General features: G+C 49.4%; 1 protein-coding gene across 1 annotated transcript in view; it reads left to right on the top strand.

The window, feature by feature from the left end:
* Positions 1-16017, top strand: part of OTULINL (OTU deubiquitinase with linear linkage specificity like) — a 29169-nt gene that overhangs the window by 6713 nt on the left and 6439 nt on the right. The window contains exons 2-3 of the mRNA XM_069556070.1: positions 15642-15801; positions 15890-15921. Of these exons, the coding sequence (XP_069412171.1) occupies positions 15642-15801; positions 15890-15921 (192 nt within the window). The remainder of the gene's footprint in view (positions 1-15641; positions 15802-15889; positions 15922-16017) is intronic.

Here is a 16017-nt window from a genome sequence, read left to right as displayed (position 1 = left end):
AGCTATGAGGGAATCCCATAGAAAGGCCTCAACTATTTTTTTCTTTGGTAAGTTATTTTTTGTTTTAATTTGGCTGCGCTGGGTCTTAGTTGCGGCCCCTGGGATCTTAAGTCTTCACTGCGGCATGCAGGATCTTTAGTTACGGCGTGCGAGGTCTTTCAGGGGCAGCATTTGGACCCTTCCTTGCAGTGCGTGAGGTCTAGTTTCCTGACCAGTGCTCAAACCTGGACCCCCTGCCTCGGGAGCGTGGAGGCTCAGCCACTGGACTGCCAGGGCAGAGGTCCCAGGAAGGCCTCAGCTTTGCTGTGAGAGCTCTGAACGGCCAGGAAACCTGGGTGCTCTGTGTCCTCCAGATTGGCTGCCAGGACAGGTGAGAGGACGGGGGAAGTGGGAGAGATGGCCAGGCAGTGTGCTGAGGATCCTCAGTCAGCATCCAGGTGTGAAGGGCTGCTGGCGCTGATGCCATCGGGCTGGATCAGCTACGTCTCATTCTACTTGCTGCTTGACCGGTGAACTGGGAGTTAGGTTCATAGCTAAGGCTGCCCGGAATCTTGAAATGCAGATGTAGCCAACGGAATTATTCATATCCATGTGGCGTCCCTCAGTTTTTGCACCTGAAGCCCTGAGAGACTCGGCTCTATTGATTCCTTCCTCTGAAATCTGAAGTGGAGAGAAAAATCACTCAACCTGAGAGCAAGTTTATTAGATGGGTTCATCCCTCTGTTTTGTTCCCTAAACATTAGTTAAACCCCATTTGGGGTTCTCAGCTGACTGTCAGGACAAGGACTAGTACAGACACCATTTATTCACCTACCTAGTACTGCCCTAGGAGAAGGCAATGGCGGCCCACTCCAGTATTCTTGCCTGGAAAGTCAAATGGGTGGAGGAGCCTGGTAGGCTGCAGTCCATGGGGTCGCTGAGGGTAGGAAACAACTGAGCGACTTCACTTTCACTTTTTACTTTCATACATTGGAGAAGGAAATGGCAACCCACTCCAGTGTTCTTGCCTGGAGAATCACAGGGACAGGGGAGCCTGGTGGGCTGTCGTCTATGGGGTGGCACAGAGTTGGACACGACTGACGTGACTTAGCAGCAGCAGCAGCAGCACTGCCCTGTTCCTCGTGCTTTGGTATTCCAGCGTCGTCTCCCACATGGGCCTCCCTGATGCATTCACAGTTTGGGCCTATCACGTGTGCAGCTACAGACCCCTCATGCCTGCCCCAGGCTCCTCAAGCTTCCTCTTTTGTTTCTTGCTGCCTTTGAGAAATGGGTCGCCTCCATGGAGGCCTTTGTGGGAAAGGCTGTGCTCTCAGGTCAACGTATGGTAGACCTGCAGACCTGGGCACGGGCGTCTTGGGGGCAGAGTCTATGCTGGCATTTGTCGAGGGCTCGTGTGTCTTCTGTCCACGCTCAGGGCATCTTGCCTGTGGTGCAAGTTTTGAGTAATGTTTTGAGTCTGATTTGTTTTTTTTTAAATAGTGAAAACTTATATTTGAAATTAGCCAGCTGGACTCAGTTTAGATGATCCAATCTTGTTGGCAATATCCAAAGCGTCACAGGCAGGAGCCAGTCGAGCACAGGCCACCTTCTGTCCATCAGGCCTGGTCCGGGTGTTGACCTTAGCCACGTCAGTGTCACAGCCTGTTGAACTGGGTGCTTGTTGGCCCTGATGTCCACAGCAAACACGTGGGTGGTTGTCTTCTCCTTTCTTCACAACTGACTCGGTGGTGAAGAGGGAATCTGATGATGGCCTAGTGGTCAAGTTTGTTTTTCCTAGGGGCACTCTCTCAAGGATATTTGGGCTGCCTCCTGAGCTGCAGTGTTCTGGGCCACCGGAAGGCGGGTGACATCCAGGTCTTCTTTATCTTGTGGCTGTGGACGCCTCTCAACACGCTTTCTTGGCCTCCAAGCCTTTGCTTTGGCTTCAGCTTTGGGAGAGGCAGGGACTGCCTTCTTCACTCTCCGTGCCACCTTTCATGAATCAAAAAAATCTCAAGTCTAGTTTAACTTCAGTTGTTTCACAGTTTCTTAAAATCCTGTCCCTTGTACCACCACGTGACAATTCCACCTGCGTAACTCTGAAACGTGTTAACATGAAGAGACCTTTGGAGGATGACAGGGAATGGTGGTAACTGGCCTGGCCTCCTTGGGTCTGGAGGGGAGGGTGCTGAGTTCCAGGTTGCTCAGCCATCTAGGACCAGACCCAGAGTCAAGTTCCTGACTCCCTGGGGCCTGCCTATTCCTCTGCCTTGATGCCATCCCACTGGGTGACAGCTTCACAGCCTCACTTCCTGCTTTATATTGACATGAGTGTAATTAAGGGAAGGGAAAACAGACTGGTGGCCTACCCTTTCTGGCATGCATGTTACATGCCAGAAGGGACAGGCAAGATAAAGACAGTTAGGATCAGCATGGTGGGATAACAGAGCAACCTGGAAGAAGTGAATCAAGTTTATTTCTCTCATGGCAGAGTTTAGAGGTGGCTCCCCTGAGCTAGAAGGGGCTCCATGGTGTCAGAGGCTGAGGCTCCTTCCACTTCGTTTCCATCCTGCATGGCTTTTACACTTACAGCTCCTTCTTGACCCAACATGGCTGCTGAATGTCATTCATCACACCTACATTCCAGCTGGTAGGGAGGAAGAAGGGCTGGGAGTATATACCCCTCTTTACATGGCTAGACCCACACATAGGGAGGGTAGAATGTAGTCTTTATTCTGAGGAGCTGCGTATCCAGCCAAAGTCAAGATTCTTTTTCTGTGGAAGAAGAGCGAACAGTCCTGGGGTCGGCTGGCAGTCTGTCCTGGAGACACATGGACTGGATCTGACTGCACTGATTCATTTTATTTATTCGATAAATATTTATGAACTGTCTACTGTGTTTCTAGGGCCCAAGAAAGCAGAGTGAAAACAGAAACAATCCCAGTCCTTAAGACATGTACCTACACGGGGAGACAGACCCTAATCAAACACAAACACAGTTGTGTAAACTGCGATGAGTACCATGAAGGAAGAGGACGCCACGTGCTGTGAGAGAGCAGAGCCGGGGCTGGGATGGGGTCAGAGAAGCTTGACCCTGGGAAGTGACCTCTGAGCGGAGAGCTGGAGAGTGAGTAGAGTGAGGAGCATCCCAGACAGAGACGAGTGTGTCCCAGTGACAGGCGTGGAGGCTGGGGTGAGCATTGATGGAGATGCTGAGGGCAGCCAGTCATCTTGGAGCAAAGAGGTTTGAAGAGGTGAGAGAGCAGGGAGGAATCAGGGTCAGGCCCGGGGGTAGGGAGAGCACCCACCCCGGCTTACCTGGGACAGTGGGTGTCCTTGGATGAGGAACTCTCAGTGCTGAAACTGGGGAGGTCCCAGGCAAGTCAGAAGGAGTGGGTCACCCTCCCTGGAGGTCATTAATATACAGTTAGTCATTAATATACATTAATATACAGTTGGGCTCCTATATTATTAGTTATAGCACAACTCCTTTTTCGGTCGGCGTAGCTCCCAGCCTTGGGAAAACAGCCACTGACTGGTGAAAGTAGCCCCTCGCCTTGGCCAAAGGGAAAGAGGTACAAAGCACAGGGGGCTCTTAAACTTGTTGGATGACATGACCAGGGAGACTTTTTTATCTGTGCAGTTTCCCCTAAGGGTAATTTTGGAGATTAACTGGCAGGTGATGATATATTTGAGCTAACAGAAACAGACAAGGATGGAGGAAGCCCCAACTCCAGAGCAGTGTTTCTCAGCACCAGCAATGCATTGGAACCATCTGGGAATTTTTTTAAAAAAAGGCGCCAGGACCCCAGCCAGTAAATGAGATTCTCCACAGGTAGGGCCAGGGCCAGGGCAATTCCCTGCTCCGTGGTAGCACCTCTGAGGCTTTGGTGAACATATGACTTGCGGGGACTATTGTAGATCACAGATTCTGCCTCCATGGGGCCCAACCATTGTATTTATGAATGCCCAGGTGATAAGGATGTTGCTGGTCAATAGACTTTGTGTTGTTGTTCGTTCGCAAAGTCGTGTCCAACTCTTGGTGACCCCGTGGACTGCAGCACGCCAGTTTCCCCTGTCCTTCACCAACTCCTGGAGCTTGCTCAAACTCATGCCCATTGAATCAGTGATCCCATCCAACCATCTCATCCTCTGCCATCCCCTTCTCCTCCTGCCTTCTCTCTTTCCCAGCATCAGGGTCTTTTCCAATGAGTTGGCTCTTCGCATCATGTGACCAAAGTATTGGAGCTACAGTATCAGTCCTTCCAATGAGTATTCAGGGTTGATTTCCTTTAGGGTTGATTGGTTTGATCTTCTTGCGCTCCAGGGGACTCTCAAGAGTCTTCTCCAACATCACAGTTCAAAAGCATCAATTCTTTGGCACTCAGCCTTCTTTATGGTCCCACTCTCGCATCCATACATGACTGCTGGAAAAACCATGGATTTGACTACATGGACCTTTGTCGGCAAAGACTTTGAGTACGATGTTCTGTAATGTTTGATGGGTTTGTTTGGGAGCCTCTGCTTTCTTTTTAGGAGAGCAGATCTGAGAGACCATGTTAGGGTAGAAGGTCCTTGAGAGACTAGAGAGGGAGGACAGGGAGGCCCCCGCCCTGGGCTCCCGTCACTTGTGGGCCCAGCCTGACTTCTCAGTTGGTTCCAGCGGTGCTTGGGGTCATGTGGTGAGGCTGGTTCCTGGTTCCAGGAGAATCAGCTCTCGGAGGCTTCTGGCTGGGATGGTGCAGTAAGTGATGCTTCATTGCCTTCTCACTTGTTTAGAGGCCTCTCTAGCTGACCCCACTGGCTGCCAGGATGTGGGTCTTTCCAACAACTAAGAAAAGCCTGAAAGATTTTTTTAAAATGACACATCCATGTGAAAAAAAAAAAAAACCAACAAAAAACACCCACCACTGACCTCAGACTGGAAAATGGTGTTGGAGAAGGGAAGCCAATTAGAAGGATTATGTGACAGAGGCCAGATGATTCTGAGGAATGGAAAAATCACTGCAGGGCGAAAGTGGCTCATCTCAGAGTGTCCTTTTATTTCTTCCTGGGTCATGTCTTCATGCATGGTCTGTGTTGGGATGTGGAAGACAAGCTTGATCTTTAAAGGTCTAAGAGTTAAGAAGGGGACAGAGCGCCACAGAAGCCGTGGCGGGTGGGAGCAGTGAGCCGAGTCCAGCGATGTGAAGTTTCGCGGGGATGTGTGCCGGCTCCTGGGACTCAGAGAGCTTGCCCCGTGATATGGATAAGCCCTTGCTTCCCTCCCCAGGTTCTGAACTTACCAATAGGTAGACACCGGAGTCAGGGATTTTTTTTTTTAATGTCAGCTGGGTAGTAAAATCCTATGTCTTAGGTGGTGTGGCCAGGTGGGTTAGCGGGCAGTGCCTGAGGTGTGCTCACCCCGCAGAGGTCAGGCCTCTCTCCCAGAGAGTCGGCCTCCCCCCAGGCCCCTCTCTGCAGGCAGGCAGTAGTGGGTTCAGCTGAGTGGAGAGTCTGAACCCCTGGTGTCAGGTAGTCTCCCGCCTTCAAGAAAGATCCCCTGGAGAGGAAATGGCAACCCACTCCAGTATTCTTGCCTGGAAAATTCCATAGACTGAGGAGACTGGTAGGCTACAGTCCATGTCGAAAACGACTAAATGATTTCACTTTCAAAAAAGAGCAAGGGGAGAGGGGCGGAGGCCAGTACCAGACCTCCAGGAAAGTTCTTCCACCTGGAGATTTGGGGACATGGGGGACGAGAGCGCCTGCCCACCTCTCCCCCTTCAGCAGACGGGGAGCAGCAGGTCTCAAGGGCTTCAGGTCAATGGCGGGCTGACTACTAACAGCCACAGGCTGCATTAATGCGAATGGATCAGTGAGACCGAGTCTGGTCAACCACAGCTCACGGGCCACTCAATTTTTCTGTGGCTTGCAACCTATAAAAGGTCTTCACATTTTTTTTAATAGTTAGGGGGAAAAAAAAATCAAAAGAGGAATGCCTTTTCCTGACATGTGAAACTTACTTGAAATTCAGATTTCAGCATCCCTAGGAAAGTTTTCTTGGGACACTGCCCTGTTGTGTATTGTCCGATGGCTGCTTCCACTCCTCCAGGGGCCGGTGTGAGCAGGTGGGATGGAGGCCAGATGGCCGGCAGTGCCTGGAATCTTCCCTCTCTGGCCCTGCACGTTAAGCTTGCTCACTCCGCTGGAGAGTGAAGCAGTGGTCACGTGGTTGATGGCTCCCCTGCTTGCGTCACACCCAGGACAGTGTGTTCCAGCCCACGGTCACACTTTAAGTTGGGGTGGGTCCCCAAAAGGTTCACAGGGGTGGTGAAGAGGCCTCCCTCCCACCCCGCCACCCCGCACCAAACCATGTCAAGTGAGGCCTGGTGGGGAGAACCGGGGTGTCTGAGCCAGAAGAGGAAAAGGCACTGTGGGAATGCCAGCTGCCTTCAGAGTTCGTGCTCGTTAACTGTTTTGAATTCTTGGAAGAGAAGTACTCAGGGAAGGCAGTTGTGTAGTTAATTCAAGGGGCACTGACCTTGAGTTGGAGCATGCGGGTTCAAGTTCAGGCTTCTGCTTGCTTTCTCCAGGCTTCAAAGATGAAGTGCATGTACACCAGTGGCCAGGTCCACAGTGAATTAAGGCTCAGCTTTCACCTCAGAGGGGCTTTCTGGCCCATAGGAGACACAGTCATGAATACAGTGAACCGGAACCCACCTGCAATGTGGACAGCGTTGGCGGGGGGTGGGGTCAAGGGGTACCGGGGGAGGGATTCATCCTGCCAAGGGGCTGGTGTGACTTGGACCTCAGAGAACAAGTAGAATTCCAGCCCAGAGCATCCTGTGTCCCTGTGAAATGGTCACTAATCTGAGAAGCTGTCGTGAGGGAGGGGGCTTGGACATGTTCCTCGTGACCCCAAGCAGTGACAACGCAGGTGGTGGTGACAGGTCTGCTCATGCCAGCCTCTTGCTTCCAGTCCGGCGGGGGGTGGCTTTCCTTGCTCTTCAGCATCAGCGTCTCCCAAGGGGATGCAGCCTTGCTGGTCTCCCCTCAATTTCCCATCCAGGCTCTGGGTCCCAGCCCCGCCTCACATCCTCAGGGGAGCCTCCCCCAGCTCGGGTCCAGGTCAGGTCCCTGTGTTACCCCCACCAGTGTCCTCTGCACGGCCTTGGTCGTGCTGCAGACACATGAGGACAGTCTATCCAGGTGTGAATGGACGGAGGAACATCCAGTCTTTCCAGTTCACCATGGTGGCATCGGTACCCGGCCTACAGAGCAGCGTCATCTGTAGTCGTAGAATAGTGATACATCTGGTCGTTGGAGAAACACCCAGAAAAGGAAATGGGCTCCCATCAGCGGGGGGTGAGTTTCCACCCCAGAGGCGTGGAGACACTGATGGTGACCACTTGGAGGGGCTCAGCCGACAGCTTGCACAGATTCACGGCCTGTGTGTTGTGAGCACACTCGGGGCTTCCTGTGTCTCATTACCACCCTCCCGCATCACTGTTGGTCTCCACTGTTGGGGAGACTCTTGGGGCTGACTCATCTGAGGTTCTGCAGCTAGAAAATGACAGAATAAAGACTGGGTCCTAGGCTTATTCCGCCAGCCTAAGGATGTGCCCAGTACATGAAGATACTAAGCTATGATGTTATTAAAAACGTGGTATATTGTCACCCTGCTTATTTAACTTATATGCAGAGTACATCATGAGAAACGCTGGGCTGGAAGAAGCACAAGCTGGAATCAAGATTGCTGGGAGAAATATCAATAACCTCAGATATGCAGATGACACCACCCTTATGGCAGAAAATGAAGAGGAACTAAAAAGCCCCTTGATGAAAGTGAAAGAGAGTGAAAAAGTTGGCTTAAAGCTCAACATTCAGAAAACTAAGATCATGGCATCTGGTCCCATCACTTCATGAGAAATAGATGGGGAAACAGTGGAAACAGTGTCAGACTTTATTTTTGGGGGCTCCAAAATCACTGCAGATGGTGATTGCCATGAAATTAAAAGACACATTTCTTGGAAGGAAAGTTATGACCAACCTAGATAGCATATTCAAAGGCAGAGACATTACTTTGCCAACAAAGGTCTGTTTAGTCAAGGCTATGGATTTTCCAGTGGTCATGTATGGATGTGAGAGTTGGACTGTGAAGAAGCCTGAGCACCAAAGAATTGATGCTTTTGAACTATGGTGTTGGAGAAGACTCTTGAGAGTCCCTTGAACTGCAAGGAGATCCAACCAGTCCATCCTAAAGGAGATCAGTCCTGGGTGTTCGTTGGAAGGACTGATGCTGAAGCTGAAACTCCAATACTTTGGCCACCTCATGTGAAGAGTTGACTCATTGGAAAAGACCCTGATGCTAGGAGGGATTGGGGGCAAGAGGAGAAGGTGATGGCAGAGGATGAGATGGCTGGATGGCATCACCAACTCAATGGACATGAGTTTGGGTAAACTCCAGGAGTTGGTGATGGACAGGGATGCCTGGCATGCTGCAATTCATGGGGTTGCAAACAGTCGGACATGACTGAGCAACTGAACTCAACAGTCCTCTTGGTGTTGGCAAGGAGCGTTTCCTGCTGCATTTGTTGAACTCTGGGTTGGCAGGAAGGAGCCTGGGGTAGACGTGCCCAGTCCTGTGGGATATGGACTGTGTACCTAGCTTGAAGTCAGTTGTCTCGCAGGGCTATGGTCCTGTGACTCACTGGTCACGACTTTCAAGATAAAAAGCTTGCACGTTGGCGGTTCTCTTCCTCAGTGATACTGATCTTGTCGTCGTTGATTATAGAACTTTACTAAATGAAGACTGTTGTTTCTTAAGCAGGACTAATGCCTGAAATCCAAAAGTGTAGAAAGTCTTTGGAGCTCACCGTTTCCAAGATTTGTAAAGAGGTTATTTGTTCTCTCTCCCCCATAACTGACACAGAAACAACCAAATAACCTGTGGTTTTGCTTGAGCCTGAGGCTGTGCTGGTTGTTACAAACCCAGGCTGTCACCCTACTGTGCTGACCGACGTTCTGAACATCTCCAGCAGTCTTCTAGGGCTCCAGACTATTCAGAAAACTTGATGACCTAACAAGATTTGTTCTGTGTGTTTATCATTCTGTTTCCACATTGCTTCATTTATTCCTCTGGATGAACAAACCACATTTTGCTTTATGTCTCAGAACTCAGCTCTGAGAGAGTCAACCCACCGGGGCAGAAGGTGTGAGGACTCTGTGTTATTCTGAGTCCTGGCGGGGCCCCGACACCAGGACGTGTAACCTGTGGGCCTAGACAAGCTGATAAGTAACCTTTCCCAGCAGCAGAGCATCGTGCCACTGGACCCTGAACTCCCTGGAGCCAGAGACTGTGTCTTTTCACATCAGTGCCTGCCAGTCCAGCTCCCAGCCCAGGGTGGGAAGTAGAATAACCAAGGGATGAGGGGCAGGGGCCTTCCGGGGCCCCTCCCTGTCCACTGAACCACGTGGCCTCAGTTGACTCCTCTCTTTGGCACCCCCACCCCTCCACCAGCCCTGCTACAGAGAGCCTGCAGGGATGTCCTGGGGCAGGGCGCCTTTCCCACCCCCTCTCCTTGATTGCTTCCTAACCCATTGGTCTCTCTTGGCCAGTCTCCTGCTAATTAACCAGAATATGGCCTTGAAGCTGATAGAAATAGCTGTTGTATTTTTGAAGCTGATAGAAATAGCTGTTGTATTTTTTAAGTTTAAAAGTATTTTTGACCTTGAAGTTTCAGGGCTTTTTACAATTATTTTGTATTGGGGTATCAGTTCAGTTCAGTCGCTCAACTCTGTGACCCAAACGGATAGCAGCACACTAGGCCTCCTTGTCCATCACCAACTCCCGGAGCGTACTCAAATTCATGTCCATCGAGTCGGTGATGCCATCCAACCATCTCATCCTCTGTGATCCCCTTCTCCTCCTGCCCTCAGTCTTTCCCAGCATCAGGGTCTTTTCCAGTAAGTCCTTTCTTCACATCAGGTAGCCAAAGGATTGGAGCTTCATCATCAGTCCTTCCAATGAATGTTCAGGGTTGATTTCTTTGAGGATGGACTGGTTGGATCTCCTTGCAGTCCAAGGAACTCTCAAGAGTCTTCTCTAACACCGCAGTTCAAAAGCAACAATTCTTCAGCCCTCAGCTTTCTTTATGGTCCAGCTCTCACATCCATACATGACTACTGGAAAAACCATAGCTTTGACTAGACGGACCTTTGTCAACAAAGTAATGTCTCTGCTTTTTAATACGCTGTCTAGGTTTGTCATAGCTCTTCTTCTAAGGAGCAACTGTCTTTTAATTTTATGGCTGCAGTCACCATCTGCAGTGATTTTGGAGCCCAAGAAAATAAAATCTGCCACTGTTTCCTTTTTTCCCCCATCGATTTGCCACGAAGTGATGGGACCGGGTGCCATGATCTTTGTTTTCTGAATGTTGAGTTTTAAGCCAGCTTCTTCCATTCTCCTCTTTCACTTTCATCAAGAGGCTCTTTGGTTCCTCCTGGCTTTCTGGGTTAGTTGGAGTATAGCCAATTAGCAATGTCCTGCTAGTTTCAAGTGAACAGCAAAGGGACTCAGCCATACATAAACAAGTGTCCGTTCTCCCCTGAACTCTCTTCCCATCCAGGCTGCCACATCACACTGAGCAGAATTCCAAGGGCTGTTGTTCGGTCGCTCAGTCGTTGTCTGACTCTTTGCTCCCTCAGGGACTGCAACACCAGGCTTCCCTGCCCTTCACTGTCTCCTGGAGTTTGCTCAGATTCGTGTCCATTGAGTTGACGATGCCATCCAAGGAGCAGAGTTCCGCTGGCTGTAAGGCAGGACTTTGACGTTTTTAACAAGGTGATTTTACCACGTGATCTGTCCCAAACATCTAAATTAAACTGCCTTTTCTGTCTTGTAGCTCAGGCCTAGCTTCCACCGCCCAACCCCCCCACGCCCACTCTGTAGCCCTTCATCTGCCACCTCTGCTTCAGGAGGGTGGCAGTGGGCCGGGGCCCCGGGGGCAGAGGAGCTGAGGGTAGGGGGAGTGACGCCCTGGGGCGACCTGGGGGGAGTGGACAGGGTGGAGGCAGGAGGCCAGCCAGACCCTGGGGGTCTCCAGGAGAGTGAGCCTGAGCCTCAGGGCAAAAGGGCTATCAGTGTCATCACTCAAGTTTCCGGCTCTTCTGTGTCTTTTTAAGTTTTGTTTTCAGGTTTGTTTTTTTCTTTTTGGTTTCCTGTTTGAATTATTTCAGTTTTGGTACATTCTAGTGAACGGAAACAAAAAATTCTGAGTAGAATTTTGCCACACACAAAAAATCCAGGAGCTTTTAATTTTTTCAGTTGTAGCTAGTGGTCTCGTCGGTCACAGGTGGGATGCTAGTGTCAAGGTGGCCACACTCTGGGCTGCAGGAGGCTCTGGCATCGTCACCCAAGGAGATCACAGCTCCCTGGGTGTTCCTTCCGGGCATCTGTGTGTGTGTGTGTGTGTGTGTGTGTGTGTGTGTGTGTGTGTGGTGGTGGGAGAAATGGAGTCTCCGCAGGTGGTACTGCTGGGGATGGGGTTGTGGGGAACGCGTGAGACCTAGTTCACCCACTTTCCAGCATCACAGAAATGCCCCATACTTTATATATTGCCTCATTTTCAGCCACCACCCAGGTGGTCCAGCCCAAAAGTGTTAAAGAAATCTCATTTTTATCTCTTGATGAGCCTTAAAAAGGATCAAATCCATAATTCCTGGCAGCGCTCGCTTTTCTTCACTGCCAGACTCCCCCCGCCCTGCCCCCCAGTTCCCCTTGTTTCTGACCCTTGTTCTCCGTCCTCTGTTGATTATGTTGAAAGACTAAGTCCCTGATAGTGGAACTTCTTTTCCTGTTAGTCCAGGGGGCTCCCCCCGAAGGCCAGCTCATTTGTGAGGGTGCCGGGTAGTGGAGGGGAAGTGGGGCAGGCGGGTGCTGACTTCCGTCTGTCTGGCTGGCCCGGGGGATCCCAGGAAGAGTCTGACGTGGAAGATCTTATCCCCTCTCAGCTGCTTTTGGGGAAATGAGATCTGACTCACGAGATCGTCAAAGCTGTGATCATGATAGTCTTCTGCTCGGCGCCTCACTTGTGTTGTTCTCCTCTGTGTCTGTCATTTGGAGTTGTAATCCTGTTACAGGATAATTTTTTTTTTTAATTTTCTTTTTAAAGAGTCTATTTTCTACTTGCTGTAGCAGAGCTGATTAAGGGTCCATTCAGCTCTGTCCTTCAGAGGCAGGTTGGGGAGTGATACGGTGTCCAGCATGACCTTGCCCGGGTTTGGACTCCAGCTTTACGGGTTATTTAATCTTTCTCTCCCTTGAAGTGTCCTCAGGTGATAAAATAATAATGAACATGGGCTGGGTACTTCCTGTGCACCTGACTGCGAGCTCAGCCTTCAACTGTCTAGCAGCTCCAAGAGGCGGGTATTACCAGGGTAATGGTAACAGCGCTCCCTGCATCCTGGAACTGGGGGTCCTGCCCTGCCCCCTGGGGTGAAGGAACAGACACTTTGGGGCATAGAGTCCCCCACCCCATGTACAACAGGATCAGGGCAGGAGCAAATGAGACAATTCCTATGAAACACTTGCCACAAAGTCTGACATGAAGCTCAAATTGTAGCTCTTTTAATTAATTTAATTAAAAATCATACTTTTTCCTACTAAAACACTGTGTTTCCTCTCCTTCGACTGAGAAGCCGCATTCCTGATAATGTTTGCTTATGAAGTTGTATGAACACCTCCGGTCATCTCTAAGTCGCAGGCCCAAGTCCTGCTGGTACCCACAGCAGCGCCCACGGTCCACTCCCTGGCCCTTCTTGGTCTGAGTTATTGACCGACACCTGTGGGTGCCCTGGGCCGAGTGAATACAAGGACTTTAGGCTGCTGTTCCCTTTTTTCCCGAGAAGGGGCTGTTTAGGCCTCACATGATTTTTTCTGATAAGTTGATCAGATCGTCCTTTCTCCAAGTTTGGAGGCGGGGTTTAATGTTGAGGATTAGGGCAGGAGGCTAGGGAAGTCCATGCGTGTGGGTGCAGGTGTGGGTGTGAGGAGACCATAGTCTGCAGTGGGTCTCCATGGAGGCCCTGGCAGCTGCTGAGAGGGCTCAGGCTCAGGAGAAACCCCCATTTCAGGGGTCTCAAATGCCCCGAGGGGCAGGACAGTACCTTTTAAGAATGGAGTATGTTGGTTGGAGTCCGTGACCAATGAGAGCCATGCCCAATGGAGGCTCCGGCCCGGGGCCTGGAAGCGCTCCATGTCCACAGAAAACCAGGATGACCCAGTGGGATGTAGGCAGATGCTCTACAGGGGTCCCCAACTTCCAGGGTTTAATGCCTGAGGATCTGGGGTGGAGCTGATGTAATAACAGAAATACACTGCACAGTAAATGTGCTTGAATCATCCCCCCTCCCTAGTCTGTGGAAAAAAATTCTTCCATGAAACCTGGTGCCAAAAAGGTTGGGGACCGCTGCTCTAAAAGGCTCTTCATGGAAGAAGAAAGGTGAGTGTGTTACCGTGAGAAAAGCATCACCAGTCCTGGCTTTCGGGAAACGGAGGCTCGTCTGTGGTGGGAGTGTTAACCGACGGTTTGCTTCGGGAGGCATCCTGGCAACATCTGTCACAGCTGAAAGTGTGCACACATCTGGACCCAAGTTCCCTCTTATAGAAATTATCCTAAAAGACACCATGAGTCCACAGGGCTGGTGGAGGGGAATGTTTGTAAGATGCGGAAACAATCCAAATGCTCATCAACCAGTCAGTGACTATGTGCACATACAATGATCCACCTTTTTACTGTGATGTTACATACACATCCTTTCAGAGGAATACCGTAGAGTTTTTAGTAAAAATCTTACCTTATAGGTGCAAATGCATTACAGCTTACATTTTGAAACAGTTCATTAAAATTTTTCAGAAATTGCTGCTGCTGCTGCTGCTGCTGCTAAGTCACTTCATTTGTGTCCAACTCTGTGCGACCCCATAGACGGCAGCCCACCAGCCTCCCCCGTCCCTGTGATTCTCCAGGCAAGAACACTGGAGTGGGTTGCCATTTCCTTCTCCAATGCATGAAAGTGAAAATTGATTAGCTGCTAATGATATATTTACTCTAGTCATAAATGTCTAGGCAAGAGTAAATATATAATTAGCAGCTAATCAATTGTTCTGAACAGATATGCACCTGCTCTTGAAAATGTACTTGTCCATAATTACTTGTTAGCATGTTAGCATTGGGGAAACATCTTAAAGGGTATGTGATGTACCCTTTCTTTACTGAGGGTATATATATTTCCTTCTAGAGAATGTATATCAACTTTATTGCTTATGATTAAAATTGTAAATTCCAAATCCATGAGGCTTTGACTCCAGTTAATCATTGGATTTTTTTTTTTACTAAGGGAGGGAACTGCTTCACAGTGAACCCCAGGAGGTTTGGCGACTATCCAAAAGTTCTCTTCCTTATTTGTACTTCAGCATTTTACATCTTTGAACATAATACAATCAGGAATCTGTTGCAGATAGTAAAATATTGCAAGTTCTCAGTTTGAGCTCTCTGGGCCAATGAATTATCCCTCTGGTCACAGGAATCGTAGTGGACCCCATAAGCTGCACACCTATGTCCACACATGTCTCTTCTACGTGGCCCCCTTTCTGGAAACGATGTCCCTCTTCGTGCCTGCAGTCTGAGCCTCGTCCTGGGCTCAGGTGATGCCCTGTGTCATGGCCTGTCATGACCGAGAAGTATCAGCATGGGCAAGGTGGAGGGGGCACGGCCTGAGGTCCCCGGGGTTAGGGCTGGGTGCTGAGCAGACCCCCTTGATCATTCTTGGATTTAACAGATCTTCTACACAGGGTGAGGTGCACTGGGCTGGTTCTTAACTAATTTCATTTCCTCGTTGTCCAGCAAGGTCAGTATTTTGACTCTCATTTTATAGTCAAGACAATCTAGGGTCAAAGAAGTGAAGGATCCCACCATCACACAGCTGAATAAGACGGGGAAGATGGGTTTTATATTCAGCTTTGAGGGATTCTGAAACCCATGCTCTTTATGTTTCCTATTCCTCTTGAATTTTGTAGGACAAAGATATGTATGACACTGATTATTCAATATTTAGATTGAATTTTTAAATGCTCTAAAAATGTCTATCTAAATCAGTGATGACTCTTTACAGGTAAAATTATCCAGTGTATTTTCTTCCCCTTAAATAAAGCTGCTGCTGCTGCTAAGTCACTTCAGTCATGTCCAACTCTGTGCGACCCCATAGACGGCAGCCCACCAGGCTCCCCCGTCCCTGGGATTCTCCAGGCAAGAACACTGGAGTGGGTTGCCATTGCCTTCTCCAATGCATGAAAGGGAAAAGTGAAAGTGAAGTCGCTCAGTCGTGTCCGACTCTTAGCGACCCCATGGACTGCAGCCTACCAGGCTCCTCCGTCCATGGGATTTTCCAGGCCATTGCCTTCTCTGTTAAATAAAGCAGGCTTGTGTAATTGTACTTCATGATTTTTTTTTTATTGAAGTCTAGTTGATTTACAGTGTTAATTTCTGCTGTACAGCAAAGTGAGTCAGTTATACACATATATACATACCTTTCTATATTCTTTTCCATTATGGTTTATCCCAGGACGTTGAGTATAGTTCCCTGTGTTCTATAGTATTATTATTATTATTACATTTTTGTAGGAAATGACCAAGTTCACTCCTGGACACTAGTCACCAGCCAAGCCTTAGATACCGCGTGGAGAGTGGTGAAGGGGTCGGTGACCTTGGCAGTTTCGCTCTTGGCAGCCATCCTCTGCTACTTCAGAAGGCTGCATCTGCATTTAGGGCACCGGCTGAAATGGTATGTGGCTCTGTCATCTTTAAATTTCAGAAATGCCCTCGCTGTTAAAAATAGAATTTTGATGTTACTATTTCCATTTATCTTTTAGGTGGATTGGATATCTGCAGAGAAGATTCAAAAGTAAATATTTTCATGCCTGTGTTTCCTTATTTTAAGAGAGGGTTCAAGAAGGGAAAGGGAAGGGAAAATTCACTGCCGTGTATTTTCGGTTTGGTT

This window comes from Ovis canadensis, chromosome 16 (genome assembly GCF_042477335.2).
Source record: "Ovis canadensis isolate MfBH-ARS-UI-01 breed Bighorn chromosome 16, ARS-UI_OviCan_v2, whole genome shotgun sequence".
Classification (NCBI taxonomy): domain Eukaryota; kingdom Metazoa; phylum Chordata; class Mammalia; order Artiodactyla; family Bovidae; genus Ovis; species Ovis canadensis.
This window is presented reverse-complemented; position numbering and strand designations above follow the sequence as displayed.